Genomic DNA, 24,513 nt, shown 5'->3' on the forward strand with positions numbered 1-24,513 from the left:
TATATGTTGATTAACAGGTTAGAAAGAATCAAACTTACATTTAGTATGTAAAGGGGTGATACAAGATATTTTAAAGTAGGTTTTTATTAACACAATTTATTTCTTAGGCAAAAAAATCATTGAAAATCAAAGTGATGCAAGATTTGTAAAATGAAAGTTTTTCTAAAAAAAATAAGATCAATAACTTGGTCCAAATTTGACATGTTATTCTCATGATGTGTACTTATTGAATAAATACAAAATCACACTTATCTTATTACTCATATTGCTATCCTGGTGTTTTTGGTCTTTACTTAGAACAAGCCATTTCATAATCCAAACTAAAACATTTTTCTGTTCCCTGTGTCTTTGTTTGTTTGCATGACATAAACAAGCATTCACTTACTATCTGGTATTTTTTGTCTCAGTGTCCAGGCTCCACTTTTTAACAGCCGATTCTCATTTGTGGCAGTTTTGAAAACCTTTTATAAAATGTCTATTAACTGCTAAGATTGTTTATCTCTTGACAACTGCAGATCATTGACTGAGCACATCAGTTTTCAGGTTTGTTTTTCTGACTTTTTTACTCACATTCCTAAGCTGTGAGTTCAGCTCTCCACTGGTGCCCAGTACATGATGCTGGGAGGTAACTGGTCGTATGTTAGGAACATGAGCTCAAAAACAACATGTCTGTGCATGGAGAGCATGGAGAGCAGCATTACATTTTTTTGTTTGTTTGTTTTGCTTAATAAAATACTTAAGTCAGAGGTGAAGGGGAGGCTGGGTCATTTGGATTTGCAAAACTGAATACAATTTAGGTGGGGTTTCTGTAATGTCAAGAGTTATGTATTAGACACAGACAAACGTACTATAAAAGTCTTTACATTTGATTTATTTCATTATTTTCAAATGATGTGCTTCATTTTTGGTTAAAAAAATTGCTGAAAAATCTTGGGGTGGATCAAAAACTGAGCTGTAGTTTTGGACTGTCTTTGTAGCATGATTAAGAGAACAAAACTCTTCATTTGAATTTTAACATCTACCAGAGTGAGGACTTTTATGTGTAACAGCTGTTGTATTTTCAGTGACTATAGAGGTTTGGTACTTGAATCTAAGTAGCTACAGTTATTACGAAAGGTAATCTGATTATGTTTGAATTATTCATCTTCAGTAAGACACAGCTTACTTTATACACATTTTCCATTTTTAAACAATTGTAGCTTGTTGGTTAGGTTCACAAAGATTCATAAACTTGTGAACCAACCAATGCATGTGCTGCTCTTTTCTGTGGCTTCTTTGTTTACTTCTGTTGATTTTGCCTCATTTCTTTTTGTAACATGTTTTGTTTTCCTGCAGCTATGACAACACCAATCCCCCCCAAAGGAATCATTAAAATGTAATTGAATCTCATCTAATCTAATCTCAGAGTATAATAGCTTCATGTGGCCACATCAACCCCTTCTGATGCAGTTTTACCTCTCCAACAACACACAGCACGAACAGGTCAATATGCAGCACGTTGGAGGCTTTTCTGTCTCATTCTTACCACACAGCTGCTTTCAGGCTGTACCGGAAAGTATGAAGGCTGCTCAGTGAAAGTTGCGAGTCCAAGTCCCCTTGTTCCCTGCACTCACAGGGCAGAAATTAGTAGCAAGAAAGCATGTAATTGACAAAGTCACGTGTTCTCACTACGGGAACGGGCACAGCCAGCTCGCGAGCGAATGAGAGCGAAGGAGAGAGAGAGCGAGAGAGGCAGAGAGGCAGAGGGAGAGAGCAGTACAGAGGTGGTGTGAGTGAGGAAGGGATCGAAGGGAAGAAAGAGAGACATGACAAAAATATCAAAAGGCAGAAAGCACGCCGTACCATGCGAGCTCAATTTGTGACCGATGGGATCGAGGATGTCGGATTAATGGTGACGACCGCAGCCCGTTTTCGCAGAGGAAGCTTCTCTATTGCAACTTGGGCGCAGAGGGTCCGCGGGGAAACATGGCCGAAGGTTATTCTGCAATTATTTTCCTATTTTCTGCTTAGTTTTTCCCTCTCGTGCCGAGTAGAGAGGTGCGGGCGGAGGGGCGGCAAGGTGCAACGTGATTATTCTTCCAAAAACCTCCAAATAAGAAAACCGACTTGAACCGCCCCTTGCGAGCAACACATCTAAGCATGCGTTGAGATATAAGCTTTGTTAGCGCGTATACTACGCTGTTCTGCCCACAAGTAAAGCTCGAGGAACCATGTGTACACCTGCCTTTAGGATCCTGTAGCCTCCAACTCTACACACACTAGTAGCAGCAGGCTGCAGATGCACGAGACAAATCCTCCACAAGTTACACTACTGAGCATGCCTGTGCACGAGACAGAGTCGTGCATCTGTCAGGGGAACAAATAACTTTTCTTCAGAGGTTCGCGTTGATGCAAACCTGGTCACCACGCGCAAAGTATGCTTGTGGAAATAGTTGTAGTGGTGTAGGAAATTGCTACCGACCGTGAACTTCACATAGGCAGTGTCTGAAAGTGGAGGGGATTCCCCCACGCTTCTTCAAGAAGTTTTTTTAGTGTAACATCGCGACTAAAACTCAAATAAACCGGTGTGCGCGACGGGGATCAGCCCATATGTTGTGTAAACTCTCCCATTTCATTCGAAATGCTTTAACCTTGCTCTCCCTCCCTATACCCATGACTTGTTTCAGGAGGGCCGGTTAAAGGTGGCGGAGAAGACCCCGCCAAGTCCACCGAGCAGGAGGACCGGACTCGACCTCCCCAGGTCCTGACGGGCTCTGGCTTCTGCAAGTGGTTCAACGTCCGGATGGGGTTTGGATTTATCTCAATGACCGGCAGCGAAGGGAGCCCCGTCGACCCCCCTCTGGATGTTTTCGTCCACCAAGTAAGTTCACCTCGAGAGAGGAAAAAAATAAAACAAACCCGCGAAGAATTTCACATCTGTCTCGACCCCATCCGGATTGGGTTCTTGAAAGAAAAACGCGGCTGATGATTGATCAGTTTAATTTCCCTTTTCTCCAGCTCCCTCACTGTCACTTCAGCTCCCATCTTGATACCCGCAGGCCCCCTTTAGTCCTCTGCATTGTGCCATCCGGATGTTTTGCATTGGCCAACATGTTAGTGTGTAATCACACGTTGTCCACGGGCTTGACAAAAACACGTTTAAGTTTCCTCTTTAAGCCACATGCGTCCAGCTCTGCCTCCCCCTTCCTCCCCTCTTTCTCTTTGCTTCCCTCTACACTGTAAAAGGAAGGGGAGAAATGTCGTGTGGCTGTGACACGGTTAGTTTCACACTTGGCTCTAATGGACAGCAGAGCTCGCTTCATATGCAGCCAGCCAACATGTCGGAAAGCATGTTTTAAAACCTGAACCGGAGAAGCAGCGCTTTGAGCTCCCTTTGCTGTTGTTTTCGCTCTCACGTCCAGTCAAACTGGATCACAACATCCCTGTACGTCCATGTACTCTTTGATTTATTGCACATGGAGTTCATTTCTGAGGCCTTGTTTTCGACTTGCTCTGCAGCAAACAAAGAGTGAAGCCTACCGCAATCCTTTCTTCAAACGTTTCATCTCCATTTTTACAGTCCTATAAAGTGACTCCAAAATAGTCTGGGAGGAACGACAGTGGATGAGGCGAGGCATTTTCACTCGTTTTCATTTGACACCCTCTCCTGGAGGTGTCTTTATTGTGGACTCACGGGATGTTGTGCTGAACTGGTGGGAAGGAGGGGGAGCACATTAGAGGTCAGATGTCAGCAGTGATGTAGTAGTGAATTATTACAGAAGATAGCTCCTGATCATTATCGATGAAACAAGGATGGTTAAAAAAATCTGCTGAAGTTGTGCTTTGCCACAAATTTACTTTCTCATACAGCCTGGTCTTTGTGATGAATAAGTTGTGGTGTGATTTTTTTTTAAAGGCTGTGTTACAGTTGTATGATTTGCACCTTTGCTTTTAGAGTAAACATCTTATTTTCCCTCCATTTGTTGTGCAAAAGAAGCAAATGTTCAGTGTAAATATAACGTATCAGTGCTTTTTGTGATTTTAAAAAATCTCTTCACAGAGGTTACATTTGTGTTCTTGATTGGGATTTGTTTTGCATTGATGATACAAAAAAATAGATTGATTGAGCTGAGCACCACATCATTACAAGTGTGGTGTGTTAGCAACCGGCTACATTTTTTAAAAAGAAGCATCTCTCTGAATAGTTGTGGCATTGGCTGTCAAACCTCTTGTAATGCATTTTTCCTTTTCTTGTCTGCTTCTGGGATGCTTTGAATATTTAAAACCAAAGGGGCTGAGGAAAGTGCATTTTGCAGCAATGCGTTATCAGTTTGTTTGATCGATATTTTCATGTAGTGGCTCCATCCCTGAGATGTGTGCATCCATATCCAGCAGACGGTGTAATTCTGCTAATATCCCTGCTGAATGGAGATGTTACCGGGGGTGAATCTTTGTGATGGTTTAGCTTGGGAAAGAGGCTAAAAGGCAAATAAATATTCCCTTTTGAATGCATGATGAGCTTCAAGAGGCTTGGCCAACCAAGGTATTTTAAAGATATAGGTGTAAGAAGTGAAACAGCATGTGGGTTGTTCTGTGTTTTATTCTGCAAATTTTACCTAAAATGTGACACATTATATGTTTCCATGAGTGCATTTCCCTCCAGAACTACATGTTTACAACAATACACACGTCATTTAGCACAGAGCGTGGACAAAATGCATTGATAGGCACATTGTCATATTGTATGCAAAGCACCCTGCTCCTCTGCATCTATCTACACACTCTCATTAAAGCAGTCACTCATTTTCTCTGACTGTTCCTCCCTGTTGTGTTTCTCTGCTGTCATTTAGTAGCCATTTTGACATTTAGATGCTATTTAAAGGCGCTTGCTGCAGTGGAAAATTTAAATTAGTGTTGTGGAAGTTTGGGGAATTTTAAAAATATCTGAAGAGAGGTTTTTATTTTTGTAAGCTGTCCATGTGGGAAACTTTTAATCGCCTCAAAAGTCAATTCATAATTTGGTTTGTGTGATACAAGGCTGGCTGTTATTTTGAAAGAGAAACAAAAAAGTTTACAGAGGGAGAGGAGGAGAGAAGGAGAGGAGATGTTGGAGTGATGTGGAGTGGAAAAGGGAGCATAAGGACAGGAAAGGAAAAAGGGGGAGAAGAAAAAGAGGAAGAGGAGGGAAAGAGGAGGGATGTGGGAAAAAATAAGTGTTGGTGGAGATGGAGGGAAAGGGGGGGCAGCGGTAGCAGAGGAGGAAAACACAAGCGCCAGGTTTGAAAAAGAGGAGCAAGTGGAGGAGCAGGAGGTAAGAGAGGGAGGGTGAGAGTGTGTATGAGTCAGCGAGAGGGTCTCTTCCTGGGAGGCCTCTTCATCAGGGCTCCTATCTGATCACTTCCTTTCTTGAAGGTGTGTGTTGGAGAGACAGAGAGTAATTAAGCTTCTTCACCCGCTGTACCTCTCTGCTTAGTGATTCCACGCACAAAGCCATTTCATTATCTCTGTTTGTTAACCTCTTCTCTACCTGCACTGAGTGTTTTTTCTATCTGTTATAAGTATGTGTGTGTGTGCATGAGTGTGTGTGTGAGAGCGAGAGTTCCTGCTGGGACACGGGGGGTGCTCTCTCCTCGGGCATTCTTTTAAAAGAGGAATTTCTTTAAAGACAAAAAGGCAGGAGGGTTGGGTGGGGTGAGGGGGAGTGTAGTGGGGGGCTGCTTGCCCTTTGTCGGTAATCAGTTTGAAATGTTGAACAGTTTGCTTCTGCTGCTGCTGCTGCTGCTTTTCTCCTGAGTGTGTGTTCAATTTATGGAGCCTCTGTGAGAGTGAGTGTGTGTGAGTGTATGTGTGTGTGGTTCGTACTTTCCTCTCCTATCCACCAGGTTGTTGATGTCTACATGTGAGCCGTTGTAAGATGTTTTAGGTTTTTTTGTGTGTGTGTGTGTGTGTGTGTGTGTGTGCAAGAGTGTGTGTGTGTGTGTGTTTTGTGTAGCGAGGTTAAAGTGGGCCCCTAGTGAGATTAACCTCTGGTCCGTGTCACCGTTTGGCATGCAGGCCCCACCCATCTCTGCCTTCAGATAGCCAGTATCAGGCTTTGTCTCTCCTGCAGCCACACTACCCCCCCACCCTCCAACACACACCCCCCGCTCCTCCTCCACCAACCCACCCTTCTCTTCTGCACATCAAAAAACGCTAAAGAAGAAGAAAGGCTAGTCATGTGACTTCCTTTTGAGGAGCTGGCCACATAGAGCGGAGATGATTGGTAATTGGAAAGGTGGCGGAGTAGAAAGCAGAGCAGGACTCCAAACAAGTCGTAGTTCACCTGAAATACAAAGAGAGCGCCTGCGCTGTGCTGGCTGTATTTGCACCTCTGACTTTTATTTAATTGAATTTAGTTAAAAAAAACGGTAACATTCCACAATAAAACATCAAAAAAAAGGTTAGACAACTCACTTCGCTGTTTTTTTCTTTGAAAGCATTTTTTTTCTGCTCATAATAAAAGTTTGCAGTTGGATTTCTTTGCAGAGAGAAATGAAGACTAAACTAACAAAAAAAAAATCTTACAGAGTGTGTTAATCTAATTTTGGTGACTGAATTAACAAGTCTTACTTTAAACACAAGTTAAAGATATTCTAAACAAAATGGATTGATTATATGAGTGTTGGTGGGTGTCAGTGCAGCAAGTAGAATTCTCTAGAAATATGTTTTACATACATGATTATTTTATTTTTCTGAACAGTTGGCCGTTCTTGCCACAATCAATCCAAGTGATCAATTAAATGATATGATCTATATCTTGATGCATAAGCTCAAATAAATCAAGTTTAAGAAGATATTGTGAATTTGACAAATACACTCATAAAGCTTTGACTTTTTCTGCAGAGTAGTCCAAATTTTTACCAAATCTGCTCATGAATTCTTATTTCCTGTAAAGACACAAACAGCTTCTCTGCTCTCGGGGACCTTATATCCAAACACAACTGAATAACGAGATATCTGCACATTATTCAGCAACACAATTCAAAACTCAAAATAAAAATGTTGGTGCAAGAGGATGCTGTGATTTGTGCCTAAAAAAGATAAATAAAACAAAAAATTTAATAGTCATTGTGAAGCTGTTTTCTTTGACTGATTAACACACGTTAATTTCCAGGAGTCTGGGGCAAAATAACCATCAGTAGGAATACAAGAGAAAATAGCAAAGTGCAAAAACTGGAAATCTTCAACTTTTGACAATTTCTGTTGTGTTTTGCACAGTTCTTGAATGCAAAAGTTGAAGTTTTATTGTTAAAATCTGAGGAAGAAAAAAAGTTCTTGGGTAAAAATAATCTGTGAGTTTATCAGAAACAGATTTTGGTCTTTTTGCTTTGAAATTGAATCAAGAAGTTTCTTTAAATAAAACTTAATCATGTCTATCTTTTATTTCAACTTTCTGTGTCTAACTTCATCTGTTAAATAAACATAGCTATGTGAAGTAAAGAGAACAGAAAAATCAATCTTCTTATTAAGGTTTATTATTTCATTTTAAGAAACTGTATTTTACAAAACTTACACTTCAAGATTTTTTATGGTGTTGGTTTAGAAAACGAAATATTGAAAATATCAACTGCAGTTTTTTTGGTCTTGGGGAGTGTGTAAATACTTTTTAAACGTGATCGTGATGTCCTTTTAGTAGGTGTTGCTTTCTTTTTCAATCACTAAAAAAGAACCCCAGTGTTGCAGTAGAACCAGTGCTCTTTGTAGGTGTGTTTTTGTTGTGAATGTCTGCAGTTACTAGCAGACGATGTGTTTTTTCCCCTGTCACCTCAGCAAGGTTCATTTTCTCTCTTATACGTATAAATGTATCAAGATGATCTAGTACTTCCTTCCCTAGATCAAATATTTGCCCCAGTCATAATCAGGGGTGTTGGATGTTAATTTGAGGCAGGGGAAACATGAAGGCTTTTAAGTGTTTGATGGGGGTTGGGCAGGGTTCAGGGGTCAGGGCCACTAATGACAACGTGTTGAGGAGGGCTTGGGTGTCAGCGTCATAAGAGCGACTCTGTTGGTGGTATTCGTCGGTGTGTTTTTGCTTTTCTTCCCCTTTCCTTCGTCCTGCTCTCTCGTTCCTTTCCCCTCTCCTGTCTTTCTTCTTGGGTTTATATGCATCCTGTCGGGTTATGTCCATCCGAGCTGATGCGGCCCAGCTTTGTCCACTTAGCATTTCCTGTGTGTAAAAAGCTACTTAATGGCACCACGCCACATGGTGACCGCCATCTCCGTCACACTCGTATGCACCCCCCTTCCCTCTTAACTGAAGTACGATGCAGCGTGGGCCACCTTTGATTTAAAGCATCCCATAATTAGCCCTTCCAAAGCTGGTGGTCGCTGCAGAGAGAGGGAGGGAGAAGCCAGCAGAGGATGGTGGGTCTCCTCTCTTTCGCTCTCTGTCTCTCTGCTGCTTCCACATCCCCTCACGTTACAGCTTCCTGTATTGATTGCTGGGCCTGGCGATGACGAGGGCCAGGCTGATGAAAAGGAGGGCTATTTCTATCCAGGATGTTGGGAGTGAGTATTGATCGCCGGCTCCATCCTACACACACCGTCACACACATGTGCTGCTATAGGAAGATATTTATTACATATATGGGAGCTTGTAAGCGTTTGAGAGGGAGCCGGTGTCCATTTTGAGGCTCAGGTCCTTCTGCTTTTAGATGCTGGTGGCACTTGAGAGAAAGCGTAAGAGCTGGTGTGGTCCGCCACTCGAGAAGAGGGGTGGTGCTGGGATGGTTCTACCGCTGACCCCCGGATTTCTGCTGCTGACCTGTGGGGCTCCCGATCAAATGGGGGTTTTGTTCCTGGGCTCCCCCCAGGTCCAGCCACTGATCAGGAGTTGCTCCTCCATTGGAGCTGAACAGAATGCGCTGGAGGCATTTCCATGAAACCCCCACCTCTACTCCCCCCGCCTCATCCACCTCCCCCTGCTTCAGGCCACTCCTCCATTTTGTGATCGCCCTCACTCTCTCTCTCTCCGTGACGTTCTTGCGTTCCCTCTCCTCGGCCGTGCCCTTTTCTGACCTCTGCGCGTAAACTGAAACGGGTCAAGACACCCGCCAGGTCACTGGAGAGGAGCCTGCTCGGGTTGCAGGTTCTGATATGTAGAGTTTTTTTGTTGTCAAATGCACACACATGGATGCACACACACACATAGACACACACACTCACACTCACACATGAAAGTTCACATGCTGCCTTTCATTACATAATTGTGAAAAGTCTGAGTTGCTTCAGAAACCCAACTCATTTGAAACATGAGGGGCTCCAGAGTGGTACCCTGTCCTATATGGAGGAAATCTGTAAGCGTGTGTGTGTGTGTGTGTGTGTTTTCCTGCGCGTTTCTGCAGAACAAAAGGGGTTGTGTGGTTTCCTCACTGGTGCATTGTGGGCATTGACGGGGTTGGAGAGGGGGTAGGGTGCTGAGACAAACCACTCAACTTTGACCTGGAGAGACAAGCTGCTTTTGGTCTGAAGACAGGAGAGAAACAGGAAGGGCTCGTGCGGTACTCAGTCTCCAGACCAGCCAATGATTATTCATCATTATTCAGGGTGTGTTTGATTTTTCTGGGGGATGGGCACAATTTTTAATTTGCTTTTTACTGATTTCTGCTGCAGGAACCTCTGTGTGTAATTGGAATGGTCTAATGATTAAAATCACAATATCAATTGGTGACTTAATTTGAAACAGGCTTTAAATGCTTGAGTGTTTTCTCATCATAAAAAAATAGATCTGTATGCAGCGGCGTGCACATGTGCTCACAGCTTTATTAGACACATTCATAAAGTACTGATTGATGAGTCCTGGAGTCGATGTTTCTGAAGCACTGACACTAGATATCGATCCTCATCGGTTGCTTAAAGCCACAAACTCAGTTTCTTTCTCACCTCGCCTGTCTTTCTGTTTAGTTCCACCTATACCTGTTGAAAAACTGAGCTTGCGCTCATCCCTATTCCCTGATTCTCATCGTTTCCTCAAAGCCAAATCCAATACCAGAATGCACCCTCCATCATCGGCTGGAATCGAAAGGAACAAGATGAGAGTGCAGATGGAGAATAACAAACGAATTCTGAGAGGAAAACATTTTGTTTAAATTACCCAAGCTTCATAATTTCAAATTAACAGTCTTTCTAAATTGTTAGTTAAAATAAAATTGTTTAAATTAAGGGAAGCTTCCAAGTTTGAAAATTGTACTGTAATTTCCCAAATTTAGTGCACAAGTTACTCCTTTTTGATCGCTTTGAATGTTTTGTCTATCTGTTTCAAAAGAGTCAAATTTGAGATGATCTCATTCATCTTTTACCTGAAATGTTCAGTTATGCTCTGCAGAATAAAATGCTAAAAATCATCTCTACATTCTACAGAAAAAAGGCAAAGACCTTGTGTTCTTGTGTGTTAAAAGGTACACTCTTCATTCATTCTTTTGATAAATTCTGGAGATTTATGTCCTTCATAGTCAAAAAACAGAAAATATTTCTCATAGTTTTTGTCTGTTGTTTTGTTATAAAGTTAAACTTTCAGAGTATTTTCAGATATAAAAATAAGATAAGCTTTAAATTTTTTAAATATGTCTTTAAAGTTTATTAAATATAATTTTGCAAAATTGATTGTTCATATCCTGACAGCTTATCCTGCATTGTGTAAATCTGGGCCTAATCCACATATGGTATTTAATTTAGAGATTAGATCAAGTAATTGCCATTTAATTTTTTTAAGGCAGTTAGGGAAAAAACACAAAAGCATGTTTTTAAAATCGATCTTTTAAAGTGTGAATGCTGGCAAATTTTATTACGTTGTTCCTTTTGTTTTATTCTTGAAAAATGAAATATATTTTAGAAACATCAGCACATAAATGAAACAGGATGACTGTTTTCTTTGCATTTTCTTCTTCTTCTTTGAGTTGTAGAATAACACAGGAAGTACTTTTAATGTTTTTCCACTTGAATGTGAGCGTAATCTTCCACTCGTATAGTTGTCACCGTGCAGTGGTAGGTCGTTGGACATACGTGTGAATGCAGAGCTGAAACACTATTCTTAGTTTTTAATTAATTCACACTTCCTTTGTCACATTCCCACTTCTCCCTTTACCATTCCCTCTTATTCTGCTCTTTTACATATTCATTTATATCTATGAATAGACCCCGTATAGAGCACCTTCAGCTTCCTGTAAGTGCTGTCGTTCACAGACATTATAGAAAAAAAACGCTGCAGAGCACATTTTCTCTCCTTCCTCTCTAGTTTCACATTTGATTCCCTCTGCTCATTTGCTCCTTTCTCTTCCTGTCTCCTACACATCTGCTTCTGCAGCGGGCACTGAATTTTCTGATCGCCTGCATTGTTATTTTTAGGCCTTGATGTATAGTAGGTAGTAGGTTTGCTCTTCACACTGCGTGCTAGTGTGGGCGTGTTTACCTATGCCCAGATCTGCAGGGCTCCTTGCAATTCATGAAGGTCAGGGACGCAGTGTTTCAACCGTCATGGAGACATCCATCATTGTCCAGTGGTTGTGTAGTAACTGAATCAATAATGGTGATCATGTAGAAAGGATGGATGTGCTGGAGGATCACGTGTTTGCGAGAATCTTGTCTTTTTCTTCCTGCAAAAGGAATAGGAAGTGGTGTCTCTGGGTGAAGCAGATAAAGGGAGTAAAGCAAGGACGCTGTGTGTGAGATAAGACCCTTTATGCACTGACTGTAGCGGCGGTTGGAGCTAACCGCTTACAGTCAATCCAACACGATTGGTGTGTACATCGTGTGCTGCTGGATGTTGTGTTTGGCGCATGCTGCAGTGCTTACAAGACCCCATGACGAACTTCTGTAACAGATATTGTAGATGTTGATTTTGAGCTGTTTATGCTCTAAAGAAAATACTTGATTGTTATCCAAGCTCTGATGGGAGGTGAGCTTTGAGAGCAAGCAAAGCAGAGGAATCAAAAAGTCATTGGAAAAAAAAAACCCTTCATCTTTTTGAAACAAAGGCTCTGTACATTTTCCCTTCCCTTCCCTTTTAGGCATTCAGTCTTTGTGGAGCAAGTTCAGGTTAAACACATGGACTCAGGTGCATAATAATATCTGTCTGCTGCGTTACAGTGATGTTGCCACCCCAACAGAACTATTGTTGTCTTCATATCTTCTCATCAGCCACCCCCACAGAAACATAACACAACTTTAAACTCCCATACAAAAATAAGAGCAATCTCAATCAACACAAGCCCTGACTTCAATCATACACTGGACCCACAACTATCTGCACCTCCACTTTCTTTAACACAGACCCTTGTGTATTGCAGGCATTATCATTATGAATTCATTGAGCTATAAGCGCCAGCCGCTTTTAAATGGATAATTGCTTTTTTCCTCCCAACAGAGCAAACTGGTGATGGAGGGCTTCCGCAGCTTAAAGGAGGGTGAGCAGGTGGAGTTCACCTATAAGAAGTCCTCCAAGGGCCTGGAGTCCCTGCGGGTGACCGGACCTGGTGGGGGACCCTGTGCAGGCAGCGAGAGACGACCCAAAGGGAAAGTCCCACTCCAGAAACGCAAACCAAAGGGAGACCGGTAAGTGTGGTGAGATTCAGGAAACACAGAGAGATTTTTCTGTGTGTGTAATGACTCATATGAGTGCATTTTTATCCCATGAGTCTTTGCTTCACCCAAAACAACCTGAAATGTGCACTCAGAAAGCTGCCTCTGGTAGAAGGAGACGTATGTTATATATGTACATGTGGCTGCGGTGAGCGATCTTTGAGTGGGCTGAGATTATAGATTAGATCTATTCAATCTGCCAGACTACATGCCTGTTGCTATGGTTATTCTGCACCATAATAAGGAATTGAATGGGGCACTTTGCCTGCCATCGCAGCTATTTTAAATCAATTTGCCAGCTTTTACATTAGAGACGGCATTAGCAAGGGGATGGATTGGGCTTATATGCATCTCAATGCGGCAGCGGCTCAATCAATTGTTTTGTCTGCGGTAAAATCCTGAAGGGTGCTTTGCTAAAATCAGTCAGAAAGAAGCCATATGGAGCTCCTCGAAAACGCCTGCTGGTTAAAGGCAGAGGAGATGGAGAGCAGCGTATAGAGAAGCCAACCAGGCACAGGTGAGAATTCTGCTCTATCTGCTGTAGGAAGGAATCACATGATGACAATGCGCCATTAACACGAGAAAGTCCAGCTCTCTCCCTCGCTTTGTATGTTCCCTCACAGCTCCAGTTCTTCAGGTGTGAAAAGAAAAGCTTGTGTTAGAAATGAGGGAACACTATCTGAGAGAGACGGCTCCCTGATTGGTTTACGCGACTGAATAATTCAGCTTATTTGGGATAATTGATCCAGTGTTAGGTCAAGTGTCGCTGCCTTCTCCTGAGGTGGCGGTGAGGCAGGTAGATGGCTGTGATGTAATCTGTCAGTGTGAGCAGCTCCTGTGGCAGCTATTCTGCTCTGACCCCTGCTGGTCACTGCGTTATGTAACTGGCTATTGTGACTTTGTTCTTCATACTGGTGCTCTGTAGTTTAAAGCTCTTACAAGGTGAAATCTTCAGCCTTTGTGGATACAGTAACTAAAGTGTTTCACCGCCATAAACACTGCGTCCTGTAGACACTGTCAATATGAATCCAAACGTTGCTGTTCTGGTATGCGATGAGTTGTTTCCCAAATATTTTCAGCCATCTTGTCTTCATTAGGGCAGTATCTGAGGTGGTTTCCAGCTTCTTTAAATACAACATAGCTCATAAGTTAGTCATGATATTATTCTACAAGACATTCGTTGAGGATCAAATATTTTGAATCTGCTTTTGCCGACGATGGTGTGAAATCTTCACACATGAAAGCTGCTTTCCAGCATTTCTCAAGAAAATGTTCCTGCTTTCCTGACAAAGCTTAAGAAATGTAAAATATTTAATTCTCTGATCATAAGATTTCTGCACCCTGAAATAATTGATCTCCTAATTTTCTATGCATTAACCTGAGATATTTTTAAAATAATTTTTGTCAAAAAAGTCAGAATGTGTTCTTAAATCTCCTACAGATGAATACATACTCTCTGACACCTCTAAGTTGGATTCATTATTAATGTTATTTTTTAAATCGTTGGGTTCTTTCTGCCTTGAAAACGGTTTAAACTGCCTATCCTAAATGCTAAAGGTTTAATGCAATTACTGTGGAGCTAATTTAAATTAAGAAAAGAAGAAGAAAGAAGCAAAGAGTTGTCTGGAAGCGGTCAATTAAAAAACAAACAGTTGTAATTATGCAGAATGTTGATGGCAGCGTTTGTGGATGTATAAACCTTTGGACTATCATTAAAACCAAGCTCAGACACATCAGGACACCTTGCAGCTTGTGTTTTCTTGTGACACAACTGTTTTTGTTGAAAATAGGTTTAAGTTGATTTCTGCTGTCAGACTTGATGATTTTCAGTTGTATTATTCTGAACCGGAGCTATTTAATTCTTCTTAAAGACAGTGTTTGGACTTTGCTTTGATTAAAGTCACCATGAAGCGCGCTGATGTGTTACACTGGTAGGAAGAAAATGTCAAAACAGCGGATGAGTCAGCCACCTTAACAGTCAGTGGCCTTAAGGGTGTTGAGCCTTGCACTGCAGACTGGCATTTATGAATCAATTTGTCCGTTTGATTTGATGTGAAGCCAAAACATTTGATTTGAATGATTGGAATTTGGCTGGAATATTGGTCACGTTTGTCCTCAGATTTTTCTCTCTCTTTCATCAGTCAATTGCTTCTTGTTAAATTTACTAACAGTGTGTTCTTTGGCAATACTACAGAGTGCTGCTTACATTGGAGCAATTTCATGTGTCATAGCACCATCTAGTGGCCAGTCTAAGCTAGAACAGCTATTTAGTGCAAACATGCTATCTTTTGTCAGTATGGTCTTGTCCCAGCGATTGAATTTTTTTATTTTTTTACTCTCAAATTTAACCACACTATGATACAAACATGTAGAGAATGAGTATTAGCACATGCTAACAGTAGCATCAGTGACATTTCTGAGCAAAATTAGAAAGGAAAGAGGAAAAAAGGAGCTCTACACTGAAATAAAATTAGTAAGGGGGTTGCAGAAAAAATGTTCAATATCCCCTGAACTCAACTTTCATCGTTGAATTCACTGATTGGTTTTAGCAGAAGCTATAAATCAATGAGAAAGATAAGGCGTTTTTACTCAGGGATACTATTCTGAGAAAATTTAAAAAAGGATAAACAAAGCTGGTAACTCCAAATAAGTAGAACCCTTGAGAAATGTAAAAAGTTTTCTTGTATTTTATGACACAGGTAGGAAATAATTTGCACATTGTTCATTGAAGGTACAAGGAGCATTACTGTCAGCCACAAGTATTAAATAAAGTAAGATGTCGCCTAGGGAATGTTGTATCATGTTCCTGGAGCTCAGCTGTGATTGTTTATTAAACTATTTGACTTAGGAAGCCTCTGAGGAACTTGGCATATATTTTAAGTACAGAGTTCGAAATATCAAAATAGGCAGGTGACTGTCCTGGTTGCTGCAAACAAAGCCCATAGTGAATATTGTTGGTTTAAACTGAGAATCTGAGGCACTCTGGGACAGTATGAAAATCCTTTCTGTGTGAGCAGGGATGTTCCGACATGTTTCAACTCAAGTTTGTTTGCAAACAAAAGTAATTGATTTAATTTTTTAATTGAACCTCTGTCCTTATTCTCAAAGAGTGGCAGATTGCTCTACATCATTTTTCATTTTCCTGGTGTCAAACAGAAAAGGAGATCCTCTAGGAAAGACAGTTCTAGCTTATGAAAAAAAGTAAAAATAAAGATAAAAAACATCATTATATCTATGATTATTATTAATATAATTATTGCTATGTTTGCTGGAATTCCTAAAAAAAAGGAACAGTCTGATCATCAGTTGTTTGGAAGTGGATCAGATTTTGTTTGCAGGCATTAATAAACCACAGTCTGCTCTGAAGATTGATTAAAGGTTGCAACCACAGTATATAACAAAGCAGCGAACGTCAGTGGTTTCTTAATTTGACTCAAGTCAACATCAACAGAGCTAGACAGGAAGCTTCAGCATAATTATCCATTCTGGGTTCACAACTATGCATGAGCACAAGTCACTCTGGCCTTTATGCCTGAACCTGCCCCTCTTGAAACAATGATGAGTGAAACGAGTGTTCACAGTGGGACAAGGGCATGTTGTAAAGCAAATGAAATGTTCTGTGATTGATGATAAAGAAGAGTCTTAATTTTTTTAAAGAATGAAAAGGTAAAAATTATAAATTCAGTTTTGTGTGAAAGAAACATAAATCTTGTTTGGAGCCATATCACTCAGCCTTAATTCAACATATTGAAGCTCAAACTGTTCCTGTCCTCATGTCTCTTCTTTATTGAACGAGAATAATTGAATGTACTTGTAATTTCAAGCCTTTAGTTAAATTACAACCTATGCCACTAAAAACTGTGATCAAATGGGCTGACCATGTTGTTTTCTGCAGTTAAATAAAACCATTTTGAAGACACCTTTTCATTTAATTGCATTGCCAGTAGGGCTGCACCTATTGAATATTTTAGTATTCGAGTATTCTACTGAAAATCCCATCGATTAATCAAGTAATCGGATAAAATACACTTTTGCTTAGTTAAAGAGCAGTTATTTTTCAAAAGAAAATTTTTCTCTTTAAGAAATAGAATTTTATGATACAGCACGTCAGTAAGAGCATTTGCTTTGGTAGCTTGTACATCTCATCAAATGTTGTGGACCCAAATGGCACCTGTTTCGTAGAATGACCCATTAGTCTCCAAACTCCAGAAAAGAAGCTAGATTTGTTACTAGTTGCTATTTTGTATAAGAGGTAGCTTGAGGGGTCTGAAAACTCTCTTAATATGGCCTCAGCTCAATTTGAAATACCACTCTTTGATCTTTTTAAAAATTAAACGATTCCTCGAGGTGGAGAAAATTACTCAAGTATTTTTTGTAATCGAGTACCTCGAATCATTCGAGGAATCGTTTCAGCTCTAATTGCCAGGCAGGACTCTTGAATTATAAGTATTGCAGAAGTGTTATAATTTTTCTGCATTAGAGGTAGAAACAAGGCTGAACAGGGTGAATATAAAATGATGGAGCTGGGAGCACAAACAGACTTGACTTCCGCTGACATATTATTTGTGCAACCAATGACAGAGATGGAAGTATGCATGTTGTTTGTTTTAGTCTGTTGCTATTTGAAGAACCTGTACAGTGAGACAAAGTACTCACAGTTCATCCGCCATCTTTTTTTTTTCTTTTGTTTGTGCCATTCCAGATAATGATTCTGCTCTAATGCACATCACTGTCATTGTCACTTCTTTGCTTCAGCTGTTCCAGAAATAATCTGAGAATATAAAGACTCAAAGCTGCTTTGTCTCATTAAAGCTTCTGTTTCTGTTAATATGCCTCCAATCGGCTCATGTTTCCTCTCCTTCCTCTGTCCTCTGCAGCTGTTATAACTGTGGAGGTCTGGACCACCATGCCAAGGAGTGTGGCCTGCCCCCCCAGCCAAAGAAATGCCACTACTGCCAGAGCATCACGCACATGGTGGCTCAGTGTCCTCACAAGGCACTGGCGCCCACCACAGGCTCTCAGGACCAACATGCGTCTACCTCGGCCTCGGCCTTCAGCCCAGGGACCGGGCCCTACCTCTGCCCCCCTGAGGAGGAGGAGCGCTCCGGCTCGTCTCCCCTGGAGGGCTCCTCATCCTCCCCTGAGGAGCCCCACACACGTGGCCCCCGAACCCAGAGGTGGAGAAAATCCTGAAAAACAGCTCTTAGAGGTGAACCTGTCACCGCTAACCCCCAGACCCTCATGTCTCCTCTCAATCAAGGATACCTGAAGTCCCACCCCCATCCTTACAACCCCCCCTCATCTACCTCACACCTGTGAAAAATGGGAGGTCTTGGTTTCTTTATTTTATTAGTTTTATTTTTTTAACCAGCGCAGCTATGGCAACGATCACCGGGGTACGGAAATGTGTGAATGCGTGTGCCTGACTTGCAGTCATCTGGTGCAGCTATGGCAACCACCGCTGGAAAGGTGACTGCAGGGAATGACTGTTTCTCTTATTTCAATCAGTGCAGCTCCAGAGTGAAACAACATGGTATGAATCTTGGTTTGATGTTTTTTTCCTGTTTTTTTTTTTTATTTTTTTTTATCCCTCTTGGACCTAAGTGTCGACCGTTTTGAATGCTTTTTATTACAGTTGCCGCAAATGTATATCCTTTTAGGCCTAATCATTCCAAAAATCATGATGCAGCCTTTTAGCGCACACGGTAGCTCGTTTTAAGAAGGATTAGAAGAAGACTTTTAAAAGCTCAAGACCCTCTAAGCGATAATCCAGACTCCAAGGATTCTTAGCTTGGCATATAATGCTCTATAGGGAAACTTCATGGATTCCAGAGGGAGTTTTTTTTTCTAAAGACAATGGGCTGCTAAACACATTCTCTGTATGATCTTGAAACACTCACTACATACCTCTCTCTTCCATGAAATAGACTGGACCAACTGATTGTCAAAGAGTGAGCATGTGTGTTTGAGAGGGATTTTGCGTCTGTGTCTGTGTGTTTGTGTGAATGCTCCAAGAGAAAGCAAGACTGGGGTCAACACTATTAACGCTCAGTCTCCTCTTATTAGACATAGTCACACCTTAGATAAGACCTCATATAATCCAGATAGTTTAGATACAAAGTACTGGACTGATACTAGACCTCCACTTCAGTTGTTGCATAATTAGTTGAAAATAACATTGCAGTTTATAAAGTCATAGTATAAGTCATTAATATATATGTAAAGTCACAAGATATAATTGAAATTCTATTAACTTTAAGTAATGCATATATAAGGAATTAACTGACATAGGTGAATAGCCCTGTATATTGCATGGGATACTTTGTTGTTGTGTGAAATCTTGTAGCTCTCTCTCTATTTAACCACGGATCAGATTTTCTTTTTACTCCATGCCTCCAATCACCTATGACCCAGCAACAACTTAGCACCCACCTTGTTCACTTAAGGTGTGGTTTCAGACCACTGACTGTATATAAGGATGGACGACTGTCTCCATCTCCTCCTGTTGCACAAAGCAAAGCCTAAATTGATAACTAACACCATTTCACTAAACATGAAATACCGTCAAAGTAATGTTTAAGATCCTTGACCCGTGTTAAGGATACAAATCAATTTGACACAAACCACAAATGATAACAGAAAATATGTCTGACAACAAATTTATGTTTTTTCTTTTTGTTTTCTATTTGAATTTTCACTCATGTCCCATGTGTCAACATGGAGTGGCTGTAGTTCTCATCTACTCATCAGCGGTCAACAGAAAGTTGTTCTGATCCCACTTCTGTAGAACCCGTTGTGTCGTCCATCTTTATATACAGTCTTTGTTTCAGGCCTTTTTGGCATTATCACAGCTGCTCTACTTACCGAATACCTCACCTTTTCTTCCTCTGGAAGATGAATGTTGCAGAACATCAAGCTGTTTTTTTTCCGCTCTCCCAGCAGTGAGATCAAACCACCTGTCCCTCTTCCATCTGTGCCTACCAGTTGTTAGTCAGCACCAGCCAGGTAATGCTCACTCCTGTTCAGGGTGAGAACAGGTTCAGGGTGAACGGTCACTGCTGCTGCTGCTGCTCTAGACTCACTGAAAACAGAGAGTAAGATAGAGAGAGAGAAGGAGAAAGAGAGAAAGTGCTGCTTTTGGTATAACTTGACTCCCAAGCATGGCTTTAGTGGCACTTATTTGTGACCTTACAACTCTTCTCTGACCATATTGAATGTGAAAAGAGCTTATCTGAAGTTGACGCCACACAAAAGTTCCCTTCAGAGTTGTATCTTAAATGTTCTGACAAATCAAAATAACTTTGTATGATGATAAGAAACTAGCTTGTGTATTTTTTTTTTTGTTTGTTTTTTAAAGCTCTAAGTAGACAACCAACTTTTTTGGTATATTTCTATACCAAAGAGTTTGGCTTTATTTTTGAAGGCATTTAAAAGTTGAGACTTGCTGAAGTGCTTGCTATTCTCGCCCTTTCACAATAAGAGTCTTTATTGCTGAAAGCGCAACACTGCAGTTTTTTTATGTACAGCTTTTTGAATGTGTGCGTGCGTTTGAAATCAAATCTCAACAATGCAGCATGACAGGAGTAAAAAAAAAAGAAGTGAATGACCAAACTACACAAGGAGCACAGCCCATGCTCAAATCTTTATGGAAGCAACATCCTTTTGTATGATGTATTTTTACATTTTTACACACAATTCCTCTCAGGATGATGAACTGTTCTCAGGGAATTAACCAAAAAAGTGTATTTTATTCTTTTGGGAATCATCCACTGACTGACTCAACATACTCTGTAAAGTAATGCTGAAGAGGCATATGTAACTGATCATGTACTGATATTAGCAACTACCTCTTGAGTTTTACATAGTTGTGCATTTCTTTTTATTTTGTATATTTTTTAATGGGCTTGTATGATTAACTTTTAGGTCTCTATTGTACTGAGGTGTTGTGTGAGAAGTTCCCTTGTGTTGCCACAGAGTCCCTGGTCTTCCTTCCCATTTTGAATAAGTTACTTTCCCTTTTACTGCAAAACGTTCTTTTCTTTTCTTTCTTTTTTTTTGTTTACAGCAAAAGCCTACCTCATATGCGCTGTTCCTCTGCAAACTCCTTACCTCCTCCCAGCCCCCTTCTACCTCCTCCATGCAGTTCTTTTAATAAATTGCCATTTGTCGCACTAGAGTCACACAGCATTTTCAACGAATCAGCCCTGAAACGGCTCATCACCTGTGACTCCTAATATATCTTACAATCAAAGCTCTTTTTGAAGGTTTTTACAAAAGTTTCAGAACGGGTGTTTTTCTGCCTGCTCCGTGTATTACTATCAGTGTATAAATCATCACTTAGCTGCAGACATCCAGCTAGTTTACCTCAGTGTGACGGGCTAGCTGTTGACTTGTTAAATATGAAAAACTCCACATGAACACATTTTGAAGAGACTTGGACTGTTGTTTTTAGTTTGTACGTATTTTATCATAACTGTTTTGTAACCACTTGATATGATGAGCTTAAGATGGAGAATAATTGGATTGTTCATCGCACAAGGAGTTCCTATCTTGTTTTGTTTGTCTGACCCTTTACCAAATAGATATTTTCCTCTTTTTAGGCTCCACAGTAATGGCCCTTGTCAGCCATTTTAACAGCCGAGGATAATCAGAAGTTGTGTGGTTTGGAGATGATGGCCCTTATTGTTGCAGACTACACTTGTAGTTTGATGTGGCAACAGTTAACCTTAAATCAGTAGATTTTGTACTAATGGTGACATTACATAGACGTCATTCTTAAAAAATGTTAAGATGAATATTATCAGTGCTTTTTTTAAACTAACTCATGAGATCAAAGATTGATTTTACATGTGACAACAGTATTACAACTCAAACCAAGCTGAGAATCACATTGTTGCAGATATGTGGAAATTGATGCTTTTATGCCAGTAATGAACAAAAATAAACAACCACCGTAAAATAGTGATATTATGTTGTTAGAAGCTTTTACTTTTTTCCAATCAATGTAACTACTGATTGATCTCTTTTTTATTGTCCTGTTCAGTACTCCCCAAAGCCGAGAAGCCCTCTTTTACAAAAAATGACCGTGCTAAGGTAGTTATACTCAGTCTGTTACTGTACAGGTCATCATGGCTGCATAGAGGGTATCAAATTTGTGGAATCATGTGTTTAATGTTTTTTCACTTGTGTAAGGTTATTATGCCGTGGAAAAATGAGAAAATGTTTCAAGGGGTCTCAATGCAGCCATCAGAAATGGTGCTTAAAGGGTTTTTTACAGGACACAATTGTGACTTGAATGCACAGGTTGTATCACAGGTGCAATCTTAGGCCCTGCAAAGTGAACAGAGGATTCAAAAACGTTTCTACCATCGCAGAAACACAAAGAAATTAGTCCAGTACCCAGAATGGTCACACTTAAACATTACAAAGTTATGTACTGACACATATATTGTGAATTGGTGCAATTCTGCCTTGTCGTGGTCATAAATAGGGGAAGTAAATGCTAGATGAGTGGAAAAACATTCCCTGTGATTAATTCACTGTTAAAAAGAATAGACATTTACACAACACCAATCTTGGCACAATGCTAACAACTGAAATATTTATTGACAAACTGGGATAAAGCAGCTTCTTACCACTCCCTGTTTGGTCTGTCGTCTCTGTATATTAATTTGTATGAAGTTGTAGACGCTGAAAGGATAATTCAGATTTTATGGTCTGATTCGTTTCAATCGTAACACCACTTCCGGGTGAGCCTAGCTTAACGTCATCCAAACGATTCTCAGCGTTACCTAGAAAAAACAAAGACGTTACTTTCCATTTTCACAGGAAACTCGCTTTAAGCTACAGCCGTTACAACTGGAAACCTCAAAAATTTCATAATCAGAGAAAAAATATGATTGAATGGGAGTGTTGCGCAAAAATACATATGTAAACATGAATGAATACTACAAGCGCCAAAGTTATACTTACGTTAACATCTTGTCCAGCAGCAGTTTGTTCATTCTAAACATAAAGCCCGCGATATTTTATCTACGGGTTGCTTGAAAATCCCCTTTTCTGGTATTTGGCGCAAGCCGACGAGCGACGTTTGGCAGAGGCTCGTTTCGCAAACAAGTATTTGAAGATGAAACTGGTATTTCAAACTAGAATGGGCCGTAAACCACAGTTGCCCCCCTACCGTAGCAGGACCCGGATGTTTCGGTTACATTTAAGCCCGCTAAAGGAGAACCCAACCAGTCGCTTTGTACGAGTATTAGACGGTAGTTTTAGCATATTTTAGTCGATACGTTTCAGTTTTGCTCCATCAAAGCATATTTTGACAGAGCTATCTGTCCTACTGTCACTGTATGCAGACATTCCAATGTAAAAGCACATGTGTTTGCTGGGAAAACTTTGTTACATTTTCAGAGGGGAAAAAGATGAATTGGAGATGACTTTGCTGACATTTTACCCAAACCTGAAAGAAACATTATAAAATCGAATTAATACGAACATTTCAGCCCAATTAAAAAAAAAAAAAAAGATTTGAGTGTTATAGTAAACCCCAGAAAGTTGTTTTTGTATTTTAGTGGGAGAACGGCATCTAATAGCCCATAACTAAAAAATATCTGTGTTCAACCATCTTTTTTCTAAAAGTCCAATTCAAGTTAAAGAACTTTAATTAAGCCATGAACACTTGGTTCAAAGACTGCCCATAATCACATTACACAAGACAACAACAACAACAAAAAATCGGAATTATCCTCAATATTGTATTAAAAGTCTTGAGACAGACAGGCTGTACTATGCCATATTAAAATAAGGGTGATATACAGCAGTCTGTGCAACTGCTCCCCCGTGTGGTTGATCAGGAGATGACTGCAGACTGAATGAAGTACAAATACCTCAATTGCTGTCTTTATCAGCTTGTCTTTGCCTTGACTGGAGAAACAATGTATTATAGGGATGATCATGTATGATGTTTATTTTTTTCTTTTTTAAATCTGAACTGTTGTGTTTATGTATATGAAATCATACTGGAACATTTGATCTCTAGGGGGGCTCTTAATCCAACCAGGGCAGTTGAAAGTGCAGATACCTCTTTGCATTGACTAATAACCCCACGCTCTCCTGTCTTTTCTTTTTCTTTTTTTTCTTTTTCTTTTTGCTCTCTACATTGTGGCCAGAGGGAGTCTCCTGGTCTGTCTTTCTCTGGTGTAAGTCCAGAGCCAAGCACTGATTGCTTTTGTGGGGGAAAAAAATGTTCTTCTTTGTGCATATCAGTCATTATTTTAGCCCCGGTATATGTGTACTGCCTTTTTTATTTCTGTGAATCTTTGATTGGATTTTTAAATATGTCTGAAATGTTTTACTTGATTGGAAAATGAACATATTATATTGGCATTAAAGTATGTATAATTTCTTATTAGACACTGGTGTCTAATTGCTTTCTCACCTTTGTGTCTTTTCTTATATGATTAAAAACATTTTCTCCTAGTTACTTATTTCCAGTTTGAAAGTGAGATACACAAGAAAAAAATGATAAAAAAAGATCATTTTCTAATAAATAATGTTAGCTTATAGCATGAAATAAACCCCTCTGTTTAAATATGCATATGAGTCCCTGCATGGGTTTTGGAAGTCATATGAATTACACTACAGAGTTGCCGTCACTTTATGGTAAATTAAGCCTTTGATCATTCAGGCTTATTATAAGCATCCAACATTTATTTGAAATGATAACTTTTTATCCAGAGTCTTTGTTTATTTTTATACCTGTAATACCTGACACTAAAAATTGTATCTGGAAATGAAATAACTTTGCTTTCTAATCAAAAGGTCAGATTATCTGTGCTCTGTACACAAATGTGGGCAAATGAACTCTTGATAGAGTGAGAATGAATTTGAAAACATAAACAGAAATGCTACAAAGATTGA

The 24,513-nt window shown here is 40.1% G+C and overlaps 1 protein-coding gene across 1 annotated transcript; it reads left to right on the top strand.

Moving 5' to 3' along the window:
• The first annotated feature begins 1,858 nt into the window (after window positions 1–1,858).
• Window positions 1,859–23,873, top strand: lin28b (lin-28 homolog B (C. elegans)). The gene is made up of 4 exons (XM_074685964.1): window positions 1,859–1,975; window positions 2,667–2,860; window positions 12,380–12,567; window positions 17,472–23,873. Exons 1-4 carry the CDS (start codon window positions 1,966–1,968, stop codon window positions 17,785–17,787), a joined length of 708 nt encoding a protein of 235 aa, XP_074542065.1. The 5' UTR covers window positions 1,859–1,965; the 3' UTR covers window positions 17,788–23,873.
• Window positions 23,874–24,513: the final 640 nt, after the last annotated feature.

This window comes from Halichoeres trimaculatus, unplaced genomic scaffold (genome assembly GCF_033239565.1).
Source record: "Halichoeres trimaculatus isolate MK-OKI-2021-1 unplaced genomic scaffold, fHalTri1.1 fHalTri1_scaffold_13, whole genome shotgun sequence".
In the NCBI taxonomy this organism is placed as follows: Eukaryota; Metazoa; Chordata; class Actinopteri; order Labriformes; family Labridae; genus Halichoeres; species Halichoeres trimaculatus.